Genomic DNA, 24,418 nt, shown 5'->3' on the forward strand with positions numbered 1-24,418 from the left:
AATATTACTTGGGATGACAAAAAAAAATTATTGTGAAAATTTGAGCCCTTAATATTGATATTAAGAGGTGTATCATCGCAATTTTTGAATGAGCGGGTTTTTGTCTCATAACTCTCAAACAATCGAGATAAACAAAATAGACTTAAAGACATTTCTTGTAGGAAATTGAATGCTCTACAAAGAAGGTCTGATTAAAATTTTTTGTCAGATGAACCGTTTCTTTATAATCATGCCTTGAACATTGGTATGATTTTACAATTTGATTGTTCAACTGTGAAATTTTGTAATTAAGTGGGTATTCTGGTCTAGAGACATGAATTTTAGGTAATTTTTGAAGTGCTGTAAAAAAAAAGCAAGCAATATTTTTAGTATCAATTTCTTTATACATTATTTATTCACATTAGAAGCATACAAAAAAAAATTAAAAAGTAAAAAAAATTCAAAATTCCGTTAGTTATCAGCTGATGAAGTGGGCAGTCTAAAAAATTTGGTGCGTGACCATACCCACGATCTTAACTCTCCTAGCAATCTGAAACCAAAAAATAACAAAGATTATCAATCTATAATAATGTCGCAATGTCTGGAACTACGGAAAAGTTGGAAAAAATTTTTTTTACAAAATGGCGACTGCCTAAAGAAAAAAAAAATTTTTGTACCACTTTTTTGGACATTCTTCGATTTTTTAAAAATAGTAAAAATTAAAATTTGGGGATGGCCGTAGTTCTGGACATAGACAAGTCCCTAAAAGAGACTCTCTTAAAATTTCAAGTAAATAGGTTCGGTAGAACCTGAGAAATCACGGGTATCAGATTCAAAAAGACAGTTCTGAGAAAAACGCGTTTAAAGTTTCAAGTAAAATTTTTGCAGTCTAAGTCATAAAATTATATTTTTAACTTACATTTATTCAATCTGCCATTTCTGCTGCATACATCGAACCTTCCTCGACTTCGAAAAAACTATTTTCGGCGTTTCTGTTTTCCATTCGAGCAGTTCTGGCCTCTGGTTCGATTAGTTGCAGCCCAACCGGTTTGGATGCCAGCTCAGCAAAATACTTATTTCTCCGAAAATAATTTTAATTTTGAAAAATTCTCTCGTAGACATATTCTTAAATAGTTAAACTATGAAAATATGAAAAAAAAAATCGATTTTTTTTTATTTCTAGACCAGAATACCCCCCTTAATGTAAAAATCAGTTTTCGAAAAAAAGCCAATGAATATTCAATGCTCTACAAAAAGTCTCTCAACAATCTTTTGCTAAATTCACTCCTTCGAAAGTTATTCAAAGTTGAAGTTGAGAATTTAGCAAAAATTGTTAAGAGACTTTTTTTGTAGAGCATTCAATTCCCTACAAGAAATGTATTCAAGTCTATTTTGTTTATCTCGATTGTTTGAGAGTTATGAAACAAAGACCCGCTCATTCAATAAAAATCAAAAATTGCGATGATACATCTCTTAGTATCAATATTAAGGGCTCAAATTTTCACAATAATTTTTTTTGTCATCCCAAATAATATTTTCACAGTATCGTTAAAAAAAAAATAGTCGATTTTTTTGGCCCAGTCTAATGTATATATAAAGTCATTTTTTTTGTTATTTGAACTTTGAAATATATTTTAAGTATAAATAATATAATGTAATTTATAACGTAATCTATAACTGCGAGGGATTGAAATTGTTCGCTAAATATGTAAACTAAATAATAATGTTGTTTGTATGGTACATTAATTAAGTATATATAAAATATATTATTTCAGATGTTGCTGTGGGCATTCCTACACTCACCACTGTGGTACAGGAGCAGATGTGCAGAATTATGCAACTGGAAATGCAGCTGAGGCAGAAAGGGATCAGTGGTCACCAGGAAAAAATACACGTGCTTCAGCTACTGACGCATACGGCACTATCGAGTTTCAAGGCGGCCCTCACCCCACCAAAGCTGAAGTATATATTTTATATTAATATTATTAATAAGTATTGTTAATTTTATTATTTTTTTCTTTTATGTTTTTATAGAAATAATATTATTAAACTATTTGTAGTATGTTCGGTTAGCCCATGATACTCGACCAGAGCCGATAGTTCAACTTTTGTGCCGTGAATGGAATTTAGGTCTTCCAAGATTATTGATAACAGTTCATGGAGGCAGATCTAATTTTGAGCTTCAGCCAGCTTTGAAAAAGGTCTTACGTAAAGGACTTTTAAAAGCCGCTAAAACAACTGGAGCATGGATATTCACAGGAGGAACAAATACTGGTATTTAAATAGCTATTACACTGATAGAAAAACTATCTTGATTCAAGAAAAATTTTTTTCTTCAAAATGTGGTTCTTGTTTCAAAATTTTTAATTGTTTTAATTCAAGAAATAAGTCCTTGAACCAAAAAATTGAAATTCTCGGATAGAGAAAAAAAATTCTTTGTTTGAGAATTTGATTTTTCGATGAAGCCTTTTTTGTTTTGAAACAAAATTCTGACATATTTCGCTCAAGAATTTCTTGCTCTTGGATTAAGATAGGCAAAATGTAGGTTTAAGACTTTACCGACTCGTTTCGAGAATGGCGCGATTTTTAAATCAAGATATCAATTTACTCAGCTTGAGAAAAAACTTTTTTTTTTATTTTAAAAATAAAAAGTTTTAAAGTGATTTTTTAGGACTACATTCATTTACTTCAGATATGTTAAAGTAGAAATTTATTTAAAAAAAAATTTTTTTTTTCATTACTTTAAAAACATCTTCTATCAAGGAATTATTACTTGAACCAAAAATTTAAAGTTCTTAAAATAATAATACGACATTTTTAGTTGAAGACAAGTGGTCTTGCTTGAAGAATTCGATAGTATCGATTGAAGATAATATAGTTTCGGGTCAAGACACGAGAGTTATCCATCGAAGATACAAAATCTATAGAGCCAAGAAAATCTAAATCAAGACAAGAATTTCTTGAAGCAAGGCAATTGGTTTTCTTCAGAAATAAATTCTTGGTTCAAGAAAATATTTCTTGAGTCAATATAAATTTTCTATCAGTGTATAAAATTTATTTATTTTTACATTCTCTATTTATTATTCATTTTTATTTCAGGTGTTACCCGGCAGGTAGGCGATGCTTTGCTATTAGAACGTGCACAGCGTCAGGGTCGTGTTGTCAGCATAGGAATTGCACCTTGGGGAATACTAGAAAAAAACCACGAATTAATAGGACGAGGAAACGAAGTTCCCTATGATTCAATATCATCTCCATGGTAATTATTATTGATTCCCTCGCGGTTTTGGAAATACCGAAATAATACCGGAACTATACGGTATAAATACTGCATAAATATGGTATTATTCAAGTTATTTTGGCCAGTTTTTTTGCCGCATCACTACCAAAAATTTACGAAAAAAATTCAGAATATTTACGGTAATAAAACAGAAAAAATACGGTATTTTAACAGCATTAAAACCGTAATTATACAGCATATTTTCGGCATTTTTGCAGCACCAAACCGTTCTACCCGGAACAAAAATTATATATAATTATATAAAATTTTATTTAATTATATATAATTATATATAACATTATAAAGTTATATGTACAATAACTGTCATGAAAAAAAAAAAAAAAAAAAAACCGCCAACTCGTGGGCTCGATCCCGAGTCCTAATGATTTAAAGCCTGATCTGTTAACCATTATGCCAAATCGCTTATTCGAAAGTTGATACTAATTGCATTTATATCTATACAAGCAAACTTAAGAAAATTGAAAACCTCAATTTTCCCGGATTCTTATTTTCACTTACATTCTTTTGTTTCAATAAGAAATGTGTGAACTAATAGAATAAAATATAAAATTTTACACTTTGCACATTTTCGATGATTTTAACCGCAGAAGCAAATATAAAATAAAACCAAATTTTTTACAATTTTTCATTGTATCAGGATAAATCTGGCAAAATCGCGGGATATCTACGGTATAATTACCAAAAAAATACGATTTTATTATTATAAAATTATCGCATTATTGCGGTATTTATATAGCATTTTTTCGGTAAAAGTTCGGCATTTTTATAGTTTTTTTACGGCATTTTTTTGGTAAAAGTTCGGCATTTTTATAGTAATTTTACTATAGTAATCTGGTAACTCTACAGTATAAGTACAGCAAAAAAAACTGGCCAATATAACCATATTATTACCAAATTATTACGGTAAATTTACGGCATGTGTATAAATGCCGAAAATTTACGGCATTCGCAAAACCGCGAGGGTTGCATTATTAAATTAAATGATATTTATTGAGACAATGTCAATAGGTCAAAGTATGCAGTATTAAACAATCGTCATGCTTACTTTTTGCTCGTTGATAATGGTACTGGTGGGCGATATGGCGCTGAAATAGTATTACGAAGGAAGCTGGAAAAATATATATCAAACTTAAAACTACAGCCATGTAAGTTTTAATAGAGAAGTCGTATTCATTTCTTATCAAAAATTTTTTCAAGCCAACGTTTTCATTTTTTTTATAAATTAATTACAAAAAATGAATAAATTTTGGTGTAAAAAAGACAACTTATAATTGGTTATGACGTCATTACATCTACTGTAGTTGAGAATCTATGAAAGTCAAACTATTCATTGTATTTTCGATTATTGAGGACCTCTGTCGTAACCAGTGCTGCCAGATCGTGGGATATTTTTACCCCTTCTCGCGGTGAAATAGCATGGAGTGTAATGGCAGGAGGGGGTAAAAATATCCCACGATCTGGCTGCACTGGTCGTAACAAATTAGTAAAACTTAACCTAAAAAAATAACTAGTGTCAATACTGATGCGGAATGACCGCCATTTTGAGTTTCGGTCCGCTGATGGTCTTGTGACCGTCTATCCGAAATGACGAGACTGTTTTAATACGAAATGACCATCAAAAAATTTTTTGTCACAAATTTGATCAGTAACATCTAGCCAGGTGATTCGTGACTGTCATTAAATTTTGGTCACAAATTAACGTTTAGTCAAGAATTTTGTCAGTTACAACCAGCGAGATGATTGGACACAATCTTTCTTTTTAATTGATTGAAAAATTTATTTTTCCTTTCGTAATCTTATCTTGTAGTATTTATAAGAAAATAGCGGTTTCAAAATTTTAATTTACATAAAAGTTATAAAGGCGTTTGTAAAATGTCGCCACAATTGTGACGGTCCGTCATTTTATGAACGGTCTGCTGATGGTCTTGTGAATATGACGCGACGGTAAAAAATTACTTGATAGGTCAGACTCGCATCACTAATTGTCAAGTAAATCTTTTTTTCACAATCTGAAAAAATATAACCTGTATATTTTTAACACATAGGTTATATTTTTCCGTTTGTCCGTGCGATAGTGCATCGGAACCGATATAATTACATCACTAGCGTTTGAATATCATTTTTTAAAAAAAGTTTTTAATTTAAAAATTCACCGAGAAATTAATTATTACAATACTTTTCCCTCAATTTTTCTTAACATCTTTCATTATACTTTAAAATAAAATTTAAATTGAAAAACATGCAACTTCTCTAATATGGTAAAAAATTGTAATCCAATAACTGGATAAGTTTTCACTCGATAAATTATTATTTGAATTTATAGATACTCATAGTAGCATTCCAGTAGTTGCACTAGTTATTGAGGGTGGAACTAATACTGTTAGATCAGTTCTCGAATACGTTACTGATGATCCTCCGGTTCCTGTAGTTGTTTGTGATGGAACTGGTCGTGCTGCGGATATCATTGCTTTTATGCATAAGTATGAATTTTTATTATTCTCTTATTTTGAACTTGCGATCTTTTTTTTTAAATTTCATTGTATTTATTTTCAAGATATGCAGTTGAGGGTGATAGTGATAGCACCAGTGATGTACGTTTAGAAAGCATGAAAGAACATTTATTTGAAAAAATTAAAGATACTTTTAAAGTTTCACAAGAACAAGCGGCACAATTATATTCTGAATTACTCCAATGTACTCGTAAAAAACATTTGGTAAGTTATTTTAATTTGATTATAAAAAAATACAACTGGGTGCGTGTACTTATGTATGCGCGTCAGAAGTTCCACTTCTTACGCGTGACTAAAAGAAATTTTTTTACGCATGTAAATAATATATATGTGAGAGTGGCCCAAAAAAACATGCTAGGACCTCTAACGGTCGACGTCTGCTGATAACTTTCCGAATTGTTCGAAAATCAAAACGAAACCGATAACCTCGAATTTTTGAAAATTTTTAATTTTCTTAGCAGGAAGTTAAAAAAATATATTAAAAATATATGTATATAAAATATGTATGAAAAATATTTTTTTAACCCTTAACGGCCACACCTCCCTCAGGCCTCATAACGGCCACATGGGGTAACTCATTACCTCACGCTGAAAAACCCGGCCAGACAAGATGTGTAAATGTTTTTGAGACTTTTAACTAATTGGGTCATGTTCGTTGACGAGTTCTTCAATATTTCTAATGGTTTAACTTGGTTAATTTATAGATGGCGTTCTAAAAACTGGTCATATAGGTCAAAATTCTGAAAAAATGGCTTTTTTTGCAAAAAAATTCACTACTCCGCCATTTTGCAATATTAACGACTAAAACTTTAGGGTTGTCCGCACAATATATACCACTAACACAAAAAAATTACAGTATCCACCAATTCTTAAAAAAGTATAGTTATTTTGCAAAATTACTGGAAGGAAAAATGAAAAAAATTACAAATCATGAAATTGACTTCTTTTGCGTTTTATTGTCTTAAAAATACATATTTATGAACAATCACGTAGATTTAAATATAGTGGAAACCTAAACATGCAAACATGCAAATAACCTTCTCAATAAGACAATTTATAGATAAATTGAGAAAAATATAGATAGCCCGAACTGGGAATCGAACCCAGACCAATTCGGTATCGCGCCGAGTGCTCTACCAGTTGAGCTATCCGGCACTATACTATATAAATAGACTAGATTTAATAACAACTAAGATGAAAAAAAATTTTTTGTCACTAAAAAATGATCAACTTACCTTTATTTTATCGATTGACACTGAAATAAGTTGATAAAAATAAAATAAATATTGTGACTGAACTGCGGTTACGGCCACACTGGGGTAACTAGTTACCCCTGGCCGATAAAACGAACGCTCACAACGCCACTGTGCATTTCTTTGGCTTTCTATGTAGTGAAGTCACATCTCACACATGTCTGTCACCGGCAGATGGCGCTTATTGTATTTATTTGAAAGGTTTAAGACCTCTAATCCCACTTTTTTTAAGCCTGGGGTTACTAATCACTTTGTGTGTCCGTTAAGGGTTAATAGCTGACACAAGCAAATGAGCGCACTTACTTCGTTCGTGCGCTCAACTTTGCTCTCGTGGGCAATCGACAACTTACAGCACTAGTTGTACAATATACTATTATGTATTTTCAACATATTTTATTCACACTACAAATACAAATTTTTTATATTTTTGAACATGTTTTTGTTATAAATTTTTTTCACGGGAGATTAGTGTTTGAAATTATAACCTGGAACCTGGGTGACAATTTAGGGAATTTTAACATTCTAAACAATAAATTTTATAAATCGTGTCATAAATTTTTCAAATTTCGGTTACGAATTGTAAAATTGATATATTAATTTTTGTTGCATGGATAATAAATTTTAATACTTATTATCATTTGTCGAGACAAATTTTAAGCTGAAAAAATTATGTTTTGATTGAAATATTGGGTCGAAGCCACAAAGCTAAGACCCGTTCTGGATAAAATTAACGTAAAAAAACTTTCAAGTTCAAATTCGTTGTCAAAAAAATTGTATTTAACAACTCTACTATAAATGTCTAGAAAGGAACAGGATTTTAAGGTCGACGCCATCTGGTGTTGAAGTCATAATCTCATATATTATGAACGGATGCGATTAGCATTATTAATCCAATACGTACGGGAATAGAATGCTTGTAATGATGTAATTAATTCCAAAATCTAATTGGCTCTCAAACTTCATAAGCCGCGTCGAATGCCACACCTCAACCCTCAAAATCGGTTTATTCGTTCAAGAGAAACCGTAGTTAAAAGCATTGCGAAAAAGTGTGTTTCTCTAATAAAATCTAAATCGTCGAACTCATTGATGACGGTGGTTTGTCGAATGTTAGTGATTAGAAAACTGCATCGAATATCACCTTGAACGTCAAAATCGATTCATTATTTCAAGAAATATTGGTGATTAGAAATAAGAAAAATAATGATTTACTTCGCGGGACGAACAATTTGATCTGTTACAAATCAACTAAAAATTTTAAGTTATTTTTATTCAATTTTTTTTTTTTTTTTACATTTAATTAGTCCGTGAATTTTAATCTAGTTTCGCACTGACTATTCCTTATTAAGACTATTTTCAGACTTATTTTTATTAATTTTTGATCTGCTGCTGTTCTAATCTAGATCAAAATCGGACTTTATCTGTCTATTATTTTTAATCAGATTTTGATTTATAGATCAAAAACTGATTAAAATTTTTTTTTTTATAATTATAATGATAAATAAGAAGAACAGAAAATTAATGAAAGTTTGGTATTATGTTACATATAAATATATAATATAATTTTTTTTTTAAATTTTAATTGTTGCAATCTTAACTGTATAACTTCCGTTTTCTTCAGTTTTTATTCTTTACATATTTACATTGAGCGTGTTCAGCCGATGAAAGTTCTTAGTAGTCTGAGTAAGTTACTCAGCCTAAAAGAAATTTTGGTCTGTTTGTCTGAGTGCAGTTTGTTTTCGGCCTGGACACGCTGTTAGCTCTTACTATAGTTTAGGGAGTCATAACCTGTTTGCTCGTGTTGTCTTATTTATTGCTGATATTATTTATATCAAAATAAGTAAGTTCTAATGGATAATATATTGAATAATATTTTTAGCATACATGTACAGATTTGCACTTTACTAATTATTATTGTTTACTTTAGTGGTTTACGCGGTAAAATGTATACTAAGTAAAATGGCGGCCAGAAAAAAGTTAGTTAGTATCTGTAAAGTGTCCAGACCGAAAACTTAGTTCAGTGCGCTGAGTAACTTACTCAGACTACTAAGAACTTTCATCGGCTGAACACGCTCAGTTACAATAGGCAAGTGCATAAAAAGGACAGCGTTCCAGGTAAGCGCTGCCGCTCCGGCCTTGTACTTTCAAGCACACGGAGAAAAAAATATTGTTCTGAGAAGTATACTGTATAGTTACAGTAACAATACGAAAAAGTTATCTACTAGATTGTTACTGCAACGATCTACTGTACTGTTCTGACAACAATACGGTGGATAGCTCTGAGATCTATACGATATCGTTCTGAGCCCTATCTGACGTCACACACATTGAAAATTATATTAGATATTTAAAAACCTTTATCATTCATAAATGAATGATAAGCAAGTTATTTGCTTATTCAAAGTTATTTGATTCAATAAAATAATTTATAAAACTGATTTATTAGTTAGTTATAGTCTAAATAAATTTTAAATATAAATATAAATATATCTTTTAATTTTTTGAATTTATTTATTAGTAATTTAATATTAAATTAAATAATAATTCAGATCTCATTTGTTCATTAATTATTTGTTCTTCTATTTACGTATCACATTTAAATTATAAAACATCGACTATATATAATAATTAGATTTTTGGTTATAAATGTATATTTGATTACAAAAAGCATAAAAAAACACTTATCAATAAATATATCAACATAGTTACGGAGATTCTACTCTGTTAATTTATTAATTACCCGTGGGTCCATATTTCAATATCACAATTATTTTTTACACTATTTTTTTTATTAAACGTCTGCTAGCAACAATTATACAATATTCAAAAGTTGGCGCGAAAATGGATGTTTAGTTAAGTTAGACGGTGCTGTGTGAGGTAACGACTACGGAAAGTCGTATAGGGCTCACAGCTATCTAATAGATAGTTACTGGAACGATACGGTACACGGAAAAAAAATTCTACCGAAATTTACGATGTTAACATCGTAATCTCGGACTAGACTTTCATTACTGTCAATTTTTAAATGTTTTATTTCAAAATTTATTATGTGGGTTATATTTTTTATTATTTAACATCGTAATTTTAACAAAGACTTTTAGGATTAAAAATTATTGCAAAAATTACAATTTAACATCGTAAAAAAAAATAAATAAAAATTACACTTTAAAAACTATATTTATCCGTACATTTAATGTTTCTATTTACTTTTTAACAAAATAAATATTACAGTGCTGCCTCTGTTATAATACGGTGGAAGCTATAAAAAGTACGATGTTACATCGTACTTTTTAAATAGTAACTGGGTCTCCGCAAGTCGTTTATATGGATCTTAAAAACATCATATAGTGGAGGACCTTCAGTGGCCGAGTGGTCCAAGGCGTCAGACACTTCGCTCTCGAAAGGACTCGGGTTCGAATCCAACTGCCGAACGATTATTATTTTAATCTTTTATTTAAGATTTCTCTTCAAATTTTACGATGTTACATCGTAATTTATATTAAAGAGCTTACGACTTCGTATTGTTTGTCTGAAGTATTATTTCTTAAATGAAATTTCCAACCCTACATCGTAAAAATTACGATGTGAAAAGTCTAGTCCACCAATACAATAATTAATAGGACAAATTACGATGTTAGCATTGTAAATTTAACTAGAATTTTTTTTCCGTCTACTGTTACCAGAAGCATACGTATTGTTGTGGTAACGATCTACGAGTTACTATACTTTAGATCGTTCGAAGAGCAATATTTTTTTTCCGTGCACTCTGAAACGCCTTTTCAAATTTGCGTATAACTTCGAAAATTATCACCGGAACGAAATAAAATTTTCTGTGTGTATTCTTAAATATATGTACATTAAGAAAATAAAAAAAAAAAAAAATCGATTTTTTGAAAATTCTAACTGTATATAACCCCTTAATCTAATATAATTTGATATGAAAGGACGTTTGTGCGTAAGCTGAAAACAATATATTTTAAATTAGTCTGTCTTATTCTCATACTCAACATAATTTGTAAATTTTATTTTTATTGTTAGAGCATAGACAAATTAAAAAGTCATTACAATTAGTAACGACAGAAGTATCGAAAATTCTGAGTAGCTATTTTCTTTGTCATAGTTAATTGTTTCATTATCCAAACTCAGTCCAGGTCAAATCGCTCCTTTTGTCCCTTTATACCTACTCAACTTATAATTATTTAATCCCCACTTTCAAAAATAATTTCTACAATTGCCACAGAAAATGGTCAGTAAATATTCTTTGCAGCAATAACTGATATTCATTCAAAGACTTTAGCAGTGTACAGACGTTACTCAACAGTTTTCAAAGTGAATAAAATTTCTGGTTTTTACAACGATAGTGAAATAAAATATTACTATAATTCTATTAATTATAAATTAAATTTTTTAAACCATTATTCGTAAAGCAAGAATGGAAGTCAAAAGTGAAGATTTAGATTTGTGTGTTTTATGTGGAGAAAACTTGAGTGATTTCAAGGTTGTCACAGTTTCGGCGGGACTATCAACATTAACCGAAGCAAGTAAAAATCGAAATGATAATTTATGGCATGAATGGGAAAAACATACGTCAATTGTAGTACATGAGAAATGTCGGAAATCGTATACCAACGAAAGAAATGTGAGTGCGGCGAAGAAGCGAAATATTGAAAGTCGTGAAAACGAAAATTCGATGAACGAATCAGATGTAAATCAGCATTTTAATTTTAAATCATTTTGTTTTATATGTGGAGACCGTTGTTCAGAAGCAGATGAAAAACGAAAAACATTAAGCAAACGGCGTAAGATTTCTTGTGTAAAACCGCAATCTAATTTAATTCAAAATTTATTAACAATTGCAAAGGACAGAGATGATCCTCAGTCACAAAAAATTAAAAGTATCTTCCATGAAGATCTTGATTTAGACACGTTAGAAGCTGTTTATCATTCACCATGTTATAAAACATTTATAGTTAAAAAACCAGCACTTGCAAACGTAGGACGACCATCAAATCCTTCTTATGCAGCAGTTATTGATAATATTTGTAGTTATATTGAAAGTTTTGATGGTAATCAATTTATTTTTGAAGAGCTGGTCCAAAATGCTGTTACCGACTGTGCGGTCAAATTTAATATTAATAATGAAACTGAAGTTCCGGCTCCTCGGTATATTAAAAGTAAGTTAATTGGCAAGTATGGTGAAGATATCATTTTCTCAAACATCAGTAAAAATAAAACCATTGTCACATTTCGAAGTGCAAGTGAAAAAAAAATATTATTAGATCATTTTTACGCAAGTGCTCCGAAAACTGATTTAGAAAAACGAGATGCAATTATCGAGATGGCTGCTAATATTATTCGAGATGATATCAGGATGACTCCCTATGAATCAGATAGTCATCCAGCTGGAGAAGACTCCATCAAAAAAGCTGACGATGATGTTCCAAAATCTTTAAAATTACTGTTAAATACCATCATTGGAAATAACAAAGATAATGATGGAAAATCATCTGAGAAAAAAGTGCTAGGTATAGCTCACACTATTATGGCTGCAGTTAAACCACGTTCTTTTATATCGGATGTAAAAAAGGATGCAGCAACAACTCTTATGACGGTAGAAAATCAGGTCTAAAATGCTCTCATGCTTGCAGACATTGTGTTGGAGTGTCGTGCACTAATTTTGAAGCTTCTGAAATAATTCTGATAATGATAGCATAGAATCTGAGAAAGATGTAAACGACGAAGAGGAGGTTGAAGAATTTTTAGATGTTACCATAGACGATGATGAATTTTCTGATGCATCTGATGACGACATTTAAAATTCATTTTTATCAATGAAAATTTCGTTTTAATTATGATTTTATAACTAATATTATTATTATTTTTACCATTATAATTATTATTATCATTATTTTTATTATTATTGTCATTCCAGTTGATGGTCAGTTATATATGAGAGAGTTATGTAAACTAATAAATAATAGTTGCAATGGAAATATACAAATTTTTTTTATTTATAATTTTAAGATATTAAAATAATTAGGCAATCGATTTTAATAAAAAATAAAATAAATTACGGAAAAGAACATATTTTTAATTTTTAATATTGTTGAAAAACATTTAAGCTAAGAATTGATCCATTTAATTATTTTTTATAGGAATAACAATTTAATCACTATTTAATTTTTTCGTTAAATTAAATATAAATGTCTTTCAGCTAGAAAATAAAAAGTAATTTTTCAAATTTTAATTTTCCCGAACGAGCGCGCGCGTAGCTTCGTCATGCATCCTCGAACTTCAGTAAGTTTCGGCGTCGAACCAGCTGATGTATAAAAAATAACATCGAGTTGACGAGAAAATTAATTAACATTTAAATAAATTACAAATTACAGCTCGTAGGAACTTAAATAAGGGCTCATTTTATTCATCATTTTTTGTTCTTTAAGTTTTATTAAGGTTTTTTTATCCATGTGCTGTAGTTTGTTACACGGAGAGAAATTTATGGTAACCGTTCCTAGTACGTTCATGAAATATGGATCCCTACTAACCTATAGCATTGCGCATTTACCTTTTGGAACGCAATATTTTTAATTATTCTGTGAAAATATAAGTCGGCCAGGAATTTTGACCAGCAAAAATCTTTATCTCGACTGGACTATTTATAATTGAAAAAAAAATAGTGGCCCGATGAAAAAAGATTTTATACAATTGTATAGAATTATATATCAATTATATATGGACTATATATAATTGGATAGAAAAAATGGCCCGATCCAATTGTATACAATTTGTATAGAAATTGTATACAATTCTATACAAACTGTATATAATTATATTGAATTGTATACAATTTCTATATAGTTGTATACAATTGGATCGGGCCATTTTTTGTATATAATTTTATACAATTGTATAAAATCTTTTTTCATCGGGGGTGCATCAGATGTGATTTCTGGTGATTTCTTATTGAGTAGGTTAAAGCTTATTGTTTTCTCAATAACCGATTACTAATTAAAAATAACAATAAAAGTCCATTTTTTTGTTGAAATCTTATTAGCTCGTTTCATAGTTATTTTACGAGCTAAAAATTTAATGATTTTCGCCTAATTTATATTAAAAATACGGTGGCAGAATATAGATACAAGAAAATTATCTTTGTATGCATTATCGGCCACCTTAGTTTTATTTTTTTGGAGGTTATCAGTATTTATATGCAAAATATTTAATTTAATTTGTTAATGTCAAAATAAACAAACAAATTGATTAAACTATATTTCAAAATAAATATAAATATTTAGAATAGATTTAAATAAATTATATATATCCAAGCAGCTAACATTTTATCTATAATGTGGCCGATAGAGGGGACATCAGGAATTTAAGTTATTTTCATTCATTGTTTAATTTCTAGTAAATATTTTTACATAAATTTTTTTTTAATTTGAAGTTAAATGTATAAGCTTCAAGGTTCTATTATTGTTTTATACATGAATTGGTTTTTTATATTTTGATTCTTAATTCGAAAAAAAAAACTACGCTTAACTGGTCGATAGAGGGGTTACCTTATGTATTGGATTAACAATGCTGATCACATCCGTTCATAATTTATGAGTTTATGATTTTAACACCAGATGGCGTGGGCTTTAAAATCCTGTTCCTTTCTAGACACTTATAGTAGAGTTGTTAAATACAATTTTTTTGACAACGAATTTGAACTTGAAAGTTTTCTTACGTTAATTTTATCCAGAACGGGTCTTAGCTTTGTGGCTTCGACCCAATATTTTAATCAAAACATAATTTTTTCAGCTTAAAATTTGTCTCGACAAATGATAATAAGTATTAAAATTTATTATCCATGCAACAAAAATTAATATTTCAATTTTACAATTCGTAACCGAAATTTGAAAAATTTATGACACGATTTATAAAATTTATTGTTTAGAGTGTTGAAATTCCCGACATTGATACCCAGGTTCCGGGTTATAATTTCAAACACTAATCCCCCATGAAAAAAATTTATAACAAAAACATTTTTAAAAATATAAAAAAATTTATAATGTTAGTACACGGAACGAATTTTTGAATGAATGTTGCCATGTCGTTTATTCTAAAAATTACTCTCAATCGAGTTATCTTGGACCATTACAACTTTTTACTTTTGAATTACAAAATTTTACTCTTTCAGTGAATAAAAATCAATTAAATTAATTTTTACTCACAATTACGAGTAAAAATTACCCCTAGCGGCTATCTAAATAAATTCTCTCTAATTCATTTCTTTTTCATAGGTTATGATTAAAAGTTGTTGATTTATTTTATAAAATTTACATTTAATTACAATAAAAATTACAATTATTAGGTTGAAATTTTTATGAAAAATCTCAAACTATCTAATTGCATTAGAATATGAGTTTAAATACATATTTTCAAAAAGAAAAAAAAAGTTACTCGTATTGTGTTGAAAAAAAAAAGATACAAAATTTTTTTTAATTTTAAAATAAATATTAAGTTATAGAGAGATAAAGACCCTGATTAAAAAAGTGAATTGAAAAGTATTGAAAAAGATGAGAAATGAATCCTTTCGAATACTTCTATACCCCAAGGTATTCATTTTGACATAAAATGAATACTTTTCAATCCCAAAATAATAAAAGAATTTCTGAACTTCCGAGGAATTGAAAAAGATTCAAATGAATTGATATTTTTAATCTTTCTGAATCCTTCTCAATACCTAAATAATATCACATTTCGGGTCATGTGTGGAATTGAAAAAGATTGAAATGAATTGAAATTTTTGAATCTTTCCGAATCCTTCTCAATACCTAAATAATCCGATATTTCGATCAAGTGTGGGATTGAAAAAGATTGAAATGAATTGAAATTTTTGAATCTTTCTGAATCCTTCTCAATACCTAAATAGTCCGATATTTCGGATCAAGTGTGGGATTGAAAAAGATTGAAATGAATTGAAATTTTTAAATCTTTCCGAATCCTTCTCAATACCTAAATAATCCGATATTTCGATCAAGTGTGGGATTGAAAAAGATTGAAATGAATTGAAATTTTTGAATCTTTCTGAATCCTTCTCAATACCTAAATAATTTCACATTTCGGGTCATGAGTGGGATTGAAAAAGATTGAAATGAATTGAAATTTTTGAATTTTTCCGAATCCTTCTCAATACCTAAATAATCCGATATTTCGATCAAGTGTGGGATTGAAAAAGATTGAAATGAATTGAAATTTTTGAATCTTTCTGAATCCTTCTCAATACCTAAATAATTTCACATTTCGGGTCATGAGTGGGATTGAAAAAGATTGAAATGAATTGAAATTTTTAAATCTTTCCGAATCCTTCTCAATACCTAAATAATCCGATATTTCGATCAAGTGTGGGATTGAAAAAGATTGAAATGAATTGAAATTTTTGAATCTTTCTGAATCCTTCTCAATACCTAAATAGTCCGATATTTCGGATCAAGTGTGGGATTGAAAAAGATTGAAATGAATTGAAATTTTTAAATCTTTCCGAATCCTTCTCAATACCTAAATAATCCGATATTTCGATCAAGTGTGGGATTGAAAAAGATTGAAATGAATTGAAATTTTTGAATCTTTCTGAATCCTTCTCAATACCTAAATAATTTCACATTTCGGGTCATGAGTGGGATTGAAAAAGATTGAAATGAATTGAAATTTTTGAATTTTTCCGAATCCTTCTCAATACCTAAATAATCCGATATTTCGATCAAGTGTGGGATTGAAAAAGATTGAAATGAATTGAAATTTTTGAATTTTTCCGAATCCTTCTCAATACCTAAATTGAAATGATGAAAGATTGAATTCTTTTCAATACTTTCGAATTCCACTTTGGAATTGGAAAGTATTCAAACGATCGAAATTTCAATTCCATTCAATACTTTCCAAACCCGCCGAGGGATTGAAAAGAATTGAGATAATTTTCAATACTTTTCAATTCACTTTTTTAATCAGGGGAGATCGTCTTCTTTTCCAAGCATACGTTTGTGTGCGTAACATGTAAGTTGTCGCGAGCAAAATAAAAGACATTTAATCGAAGCCGATATTAACCGAAGATTAGCGAAGACTACTGAATTATTACTCTGCAGTTCAGGGTGAACAATACTTAAATAAATTCAAAATTTTATTCGAAGTAAAATAAAAATTGGTAGATTCAGATAAAATACCCGCATGAAAAAACTTTATATGTGAAAACATATATGATAGAATATATGAATATTATAATGTGATATATTGTACAATATATAAAATAATATTTATATTTTTGCCGTATTAATATATGAAAATATATTGAAAAAAAATATATTGTTAGAATATATTATCAATATATTTATCAATGTATGACTTTTTATGTATGTTTTAGTAAAAACATTGTTTTACATATATATTTTAATATATCTTTTTTATATTCATATATTATATTGAAAGTAGTATATTAATTAATATATAGTATTTTTTATATTTTTTATACATGTTTTCCAATATATTGCAAAATATATGGCTTCCAATATATCGTAAAATATATGGCACTTTTTTTACATTTCTTAGGTTATTGCCAGTAAATATAAGGTCAATAAAAAGAAGGAGAAAAAATAATAAATTTGACTTTTTTTTGTGGAATTGTGTAGAAATTGAAAAAGTATATTGAAAAAATAAAATTTTCAATATATTGCGAAAAATATAAGTTTTGATATACTGGAAAAATATAATTCCAATGTACCGCGAACCATATATTTAATCATATAAATTCTTCCATATATAATCAATTATATAGAGACCATATACCACTAATTATATGAGTCAAAATATATGGATATATATATATATATATCAAGTTTATTATATTATACTTATAAATTATATATATACTATTCATATATGATAAGAATATATTGAGCATTATATGAGATAATATATATAGAAAAATACAAAACATTATATACAAGTAAATATATTATGATAAATACATAATCCAATATATGTAAAAAACATATATTTTTCAATATAGATATTTTTGCCGCTGTATATTTATCACATATTCACCATATATTTTTTTATATACTTTTAACAATATATAGCTTTTCCATGCGGGTAATCACAATAATCGATCAAATATGGGATCCCAACAGAGTATAAAATCACAGAATTATACTCCTTCATCTGCTGTTAAAAAATTACTCCCTAGTAGAATAAAATATAGTTTACCCTGCTTAAAAAATCCAATAGATTCTTGTATCATCATTATATATTATTATTGTTATTATTATAGATCACTGTATTCAGGATAACTCAAGATGGACCACATGAACTTGACCAAACAATCTTGACGGCATTATTTAAATCACAACAATTATCTCCCACTGAACAATTATCATTAGCGCTGATATGGAACCGAGTTGATATCGCTCGTAGTGAAATATTTGTTTACGGTCAAAAATGGCCGCCTGGTTCCTTAGAACAAGCAATGATGCAAGCTTTACAACACGATAGAATCGATTTTGTAAAACTTCTTCTCGAGAATGGCGTATCAATGAGAAAATTTTTATCTATACCACGTTTAGAAGAATTATACAATACCAAAGAAGGACCATCAAATACATTAGGTTACATTCTCCGAGATTTACGACCACATATTCCTCGTGGTTATATGTATACACTTCATGACATTGGTCTTGTTATAAACAAGCTCATGGGTGGTGCATATCGCGCTCAATATACTCGTAGAAAATTTCGTATGGTCTACGCAAAAGTTATGAAACGTTCGGGAATTCATAACTTGTCAGCCCATCGAAATAGTACAGCCGTAGCAATGGCGCGCTATTATACAGGGTTCGGAGAAAAATCTCACCATGGTCTAACAATGAGTCTGTTAGCTGAAACACTGCCAGCAAATCGAGATACACCTCTATTTGATTATCCATTTAATGAATTACTTATATGGGCTGTTTTAACAAAACGACAACAAATGGCACTTTTAATGTGGCAACACGGTGAAGAAGCTCTGGCTAAAGCTCTCGTTGCTTTAAAATTATACAAAGCCATGGCTCATGAAGCGGCTGAGGACGATTTGGAAACAGAAGTTTACGATGAGCTTCGTGGCTATGGAAAGGAATTTGAAAATATCGGTAAGTTAGACTGTAATAAAGGATTCGTCGTCAAAGTTTACACCAATCGTGTGTAAAATGAACAGTTTACACTCATTTCTATCCCGGGTCAAAAAATTAGATCTGTTTTAAAATAAATGATAAATTCAAATATTTTTCCTTTAATTCAAGTTTATAAATCGTATTTATTTTATATAAGAATTTAATCTGTTTTTGCCCGTACTATTCCTTATCCAGGCTAATATCAGACTTATTTTCGTATGATATTTAGTCTGTTTTAAATCGCGTTTAGACTAAAAACAGACTTTTTTATTATAATTATTGGTCTGTGTTCAATTGTTTTTAAGGACAAATACAGGACTTTTTATAAACATAAATAATAATAATAATAATAATAATAATAATAATAATCTAGATTTATTAATTTATTTTAATTTTCTTGGTATTTAAAACATGCTAATGCGCTTCCATAATAAGATGTTACACAGAGAAAATGTTGGCTCAAAACCTACCAATTTTTACAATGCTGTCGACTAAACTTGAAACAGGAAGTAAAGCATCCGAAAAATTATCGTACTCTTACAAAAAATGATTATACTGTATCACATTACTTATTACGCGCGAGAAACTTATCGATGAGCTTCAATATCAATTACTTCCATACATTATAATAATTTTGATGCAGCATAATAATTTTTTATAAGAGCATAGTAATTTTTTGGATACTTTACTTTCTGTTTCAAGTTTGGTCGACAGCATAATAAAAATTGGTAGGTTTCGAGCCAACATTTTTCTCCGTAGCACAAAAATTTTGATGTTTTCTTATGCCAAAATATTTTCAATTTTATCCAGTAAATAAGAAAAAATTCTTGACATTTTAAGAGTTGTTTTATCACTTTTATTCAATGATATAAATATTCAATGAAAACAACTAAAAAATTAAGCTGTCAAATCTTCATAAACTGCCGACATTTTTAAACAAAAGATAGTAAATAAAACATAATCAATTCTGCAACTTAATACTTTTTCATAAATGTTGCCCATAAATAAAAATTTTATAAGTCCATGATTTAATCTAGTTTTGTCCTCGTAAATTTTCAGAACTAAAATTTTTTAAAGTTCACGAATTAATCTGATTTAGTCAGCTCGTAACGCGTTTGTTTTTTAAAGTAGCAGGTCGAAAACAGCTTAAAATTTTCATAAACGATCAAAATCAGATCAAATAGTCCAATCAGACTAAAATCAGGTCAAATTTTTCAGTCTGGGTAGATCAAAAACAGATTAAAAATTTTATCGAAGTTCAATAACAGACCAAGTAGTCCAAATACAATCCAGTTAGACTAAAATCAGATCAAATTTTTCGACCCGGGATGTTATTTTAACATACATCATTTGTGTAGAAAAAGTTATACACATGAATAGTAGAAGTAAAAATTTTCCAAGCATTCTTTTGTGATAATCGAGAATTTTATTAACATATTTTGTGCATTGATTTGACGGTGACATTTAAAAAATGTTACTTTCATATAAAATAACATTTTTTTGTGTTAAGAAATCAATAGATTAAAACTAGTTAAACAAAATAATAACAGAGTGTTAATTCTACACACAAGTGTTAAAAATCCAACCCTTTAACTTTTAACACGCAATTTTTTTTACACTTTGACGAATCTTTTTTTCATATATTCATACACAGTAAAAAAAGTAACTTGAATCAAGATTTTTTTTTTCAAAATTAAATTCTTGTTCTAAATCACTCTATTTTTTTAATTCGAGAAAATTTTTCCTTGTATCAAAAATGATAAAATTTCATCATGTAAGCATAGTAATCTCGGCTGAAGAAAATTTATTCTCTAATCAACAGTTATGATGATTTAATCGAAATTATTTTATTCTTTGACCAATAGCGTGATATTCTTGTCTCAAGTATTTAATTCTCTTGGTTTGAGACACTAGTGACTTGATTTAAGGGGTAACGGTAACCGATTTTCAATTCAATTTAATTCACGGACAAACACTGGAAACCTAAAATAGACAGTCTTTAGCGTTCTTTAAAACCTCAACAGAGGGCCAGAAATTTCGTATTTTCAAAAATTCTAGACTGACATAACGCCCAAGATATTAGAACTTAAAATTTTAACCATAAATACTTTGACAACAATATAGAGGTCTCTCTATTCCCGATGGTTTAAACCGTCGAGTGGGAACATTTAAAAACCAAGCGTCTGATTTTTCTGGACTGAGTTCTTACCGGTTTTGCTTTAAATCGGCAATACGGTTGGAACAAGTATTTGAGGTTCTCTGGGTAATAAATTTTTTTTTTCAATTGAAGAAATTTTAGTTTGAATCAAGAATATCAATTTTACGAAAAAAAATATTCTTGAACCAAAAAAATTATTCATGCTCATACTATTATTTTTGGGCCAAGTAAATTCTTCTCGATTCACGTTAGTTTTTTTTTATCTGTGTACGGTTAATAATATAGTGACAACGTAATTCATGATTTAAAAAATCTTTTAAAGCTTTGGAATTGCTAGACTATTGTTATCGACAAGATGATGATCAAACTCAACAGCTGCTAACTTCCGAACTTCAAAATTGGTCGGGGCAAACTTGTCTATCTCTTGCAGTAACAGCAAACCATCGGCCGTTACTTGCTCATCCATGCAGCCAGATTATTTTAGCAGATTTATGGATGGGTGGACTAAGAACACGAAAAAATACTAATTTGAAGGTAACTTATAATGAAATTTTATTAAATTTTTATAAATTAACATTAGCTACACGTAAAAAAATGCTGAAGTTAAATTTACCAAACTAAACTAGTAATAATTGAACCACACTTTGTGGTCATCGTATCGATAAATAGAGTAGCATAAATAACACTGTATAAGATTAATCTCTACTGTAGTAGTTCTATTTACTATTCGACTGGGGTAAAAATTTTTAGGCTCAGTAACTACTCAATGTGGTATGGAAAACTCATCCTGTGGTTTCTTCAACCACATAATTCTGTAAGAATTAGTTGACATTACTATTTCTGGAATACAGTTCTCCCCCCCCCTAAGATATCCCTCTGTAAGATATCATTTCCCCTCATTTTACTACCATTTCCCCTCAATTCAGTTTCCTAACTACACTCAGTGGAATTTACTTGCGCATGCGCTTGAGCCGCTACTATACTCATAGATATACTTACAGATAGTAAGACTGCGCATGCTTCTATTTTTAATAGCTCCACCTTTTAAAAGTGGAAGGGGTACCTCTCTAAGATATTTTTCCTAGAGCCAGAGCCCTGAGTCTGATATCTTAAGGGGAGAGCACTGTACATAGTATCACATAATTTGTACAATCTACTCCAATGTGGAGTAAAATGATTGACAAACGAAAACAACAGCGCCACCTTCAATTTTTTTACTCCGCTGTGTGGTTGTACTAGCTCCACAATTCTAGTTACAATTACTACATCTTTAAATGTGTGAATTATAACCTTTCAAATTAGGTGCTTATACTTTATACCAACAAAAGTTACATATTCAATGAAACTATGTTCGTAATGCAAGAATTAATTTGTCGCAAAGATAATTCAAAATGAAAAATAAATACCATCATAACGAATAGAAAAAAAAATCTACTTTAAAAATTTAATGCATGTGACATTTCACGTTAGTTATAGTTACAAATTTATTTAAATATATTTAAAAACTCTTTGTACGAACAACCCGACTAGAATTTCTTCCTGATTTACCTGAAGTACCATAAGGACCTTATCGGGTTAATATAAGGTTTGCCTTGTTAGGGCAAACCTGACGTTCTTTGTCAGGACCTCATCAGGATATCCTTATTAAAAAAAAAGTTATTTGCCATCGGGTCAACCTGACGAGTTTCTGATCAGGACCTTATCTGGATATCCTTATTCAAAAAAAAGTTATCCCATCTCTTTAAATATTTCATTTACAGGCTAAAAATTAAAAAAAGTACAAAAGAATATTATATAAAAATCACGTCAATCATTGTAGCACAGATTTTTTACTTTTTCATCAGTTATTCTTTGACATCATAATGAATATTATATTTACACTTTCAAGATCACTTGTGTATGTTAGCCCAGTGGATAGCATCGACGACTTTGAATCGGAAGGACGCAGGTTCGAGCCCAGCAGTTATCGGGATTTTTTCATCAATAAAAAATATGTTTACTTCCTTTAATTAATGCTCTCAATACAATAGATAACATTCTTGATCGAATTAAAATTCTCTTATTTTTTTTTGCAATTTAATATTTTTTTAAAAATAATTACTAATAAGGTAATCCTGATAAGGATTTGATGAGGATATCCTGGTAAGGGCCTGATAAGGCAATCCTGATAAGGACGTGATGAGGATATCCTGGTAAGGTCCTGATAAGGCAATTCCGATAAGGACCTCATGGGTCTTAAGCGTTACATCCATATCAGGATCCTCGTCAGGCCCTTATGAAAAATTCTAGTCAGGAATACGATATAAATTTTTAAATTTTTAAATATCATGAAAAATAAGAAATGCCAATTAATATACCCAAGCAACACATGCTTGAGCAAGATTCTGGTACCAGTGCCTTGAGCAAAACCCCTAGCTCCTAGTGTTTTTTTCTACGTATGTGTCTTTCGCTAGAACGTGCATCAAGAACCCTATCCCTAGTGGAAATTTTTCTGACTTTTCTCTGAATAACTCTGAAAAAGTCTTTAGAACTTTAGAACTGAGTTTTTCAGAGAAAATTCCGAAAAATTTCCACCAGGGATGTCAAGATTTGTGTATGTCTTGCTCGTAGTATCGTACGCAAGTATATTAAAGATATCTTGAACACATGGAATGAAACAATATCTGACGCATTTCTTGCTCCAGTACACTTATAGTTGGTACTTACGCATAACTTGCTCAAGATCTGCTCAAGGCTCAAGGACACTTTTGAGCCTTGAGCAGATCTTCAGCAAGCCATGCGCAACTATTTTTATCCATAGTCTTCCTTCACAATTGAGTTATAATTTGGCACGAATTTCTTGCGTAAGGCTTGCACTAGACTTGCTATTGAAATCTAGCGACAAGTATCTGCAGCAAGACACATAGGTAGGAAAAGACACTAACGTCTATCGATCTTAAGACCAGGCTTGCCCAAGCCTCGAACAAGATTGTTATATGGGATATATTTAATAAATAAATTAAGGATAAAAAATTAGAAACTATGATGTGGAGTCGTAA

General features: G+C 29.7%; 1 protein-coding gene across 6 annotated transcripts in view; it reads left to right on the forward strand.

Annotated features, from left to right (window-relative positions):
• LOC130666404 (transient receptor potential cation channel trpm) overlaps window positions 1-24,418 on the forward strand; it is a 51,787-nt gene that overhangs the window by 17,698 nt on the left and 9,671 nt on the right. For all 6 annotated transcript variants that reach the window (XM_057467364.1, XM_057467366.1, XM_057467365.1 and 3 more), the window contains 8 exons: window positions 1,755-1,941; window positions 2,040-2,253; window positions 3,079-3,238; window positions 4,289-4,425; window positions 5,604-5,760; window positions 5,835-5,994; window positions 18,346-19,201; window positions 21,703-21,914. In XM_057467364.1, the coding sequence (XP_057323347.1) occupies window positions 1,755-1,941; window positions 2,040-2,253; window positions 3,079-3,238; window positions 4,289-4,425; window positions 5,604-5,760; window positions 5,835-5,994; window positions 18,346-19,201; window positions 21,703-21,914 (2,083 nt within the window). The remainder of the gene's footprint in view (window positions 1-1,754; window positions 1,942-2,039; window positions 2,254-3,078; window positions 3,239-4,288; window positions 4,426-5,603; window positions 5,761-5,834; window positions 5,995-18,345; window positions 19,202-21,702; window positions 21,915-24,418) is intronic.

Source organism: Microplitis mediator, chromosome 4, assembly GCF_029852145.1.
Source record: "Microplitis mediator isolate UGA2020A chromosome 4, iyMicMedi2.1, whole genome shotgun sequence".
Classification (NCBI taxonomy): Eukaryota; Metazoa; Arthropoda; class Insecta; order Hymenoptera; family Braconidae; genus Microplitis; species Microplitis mediator.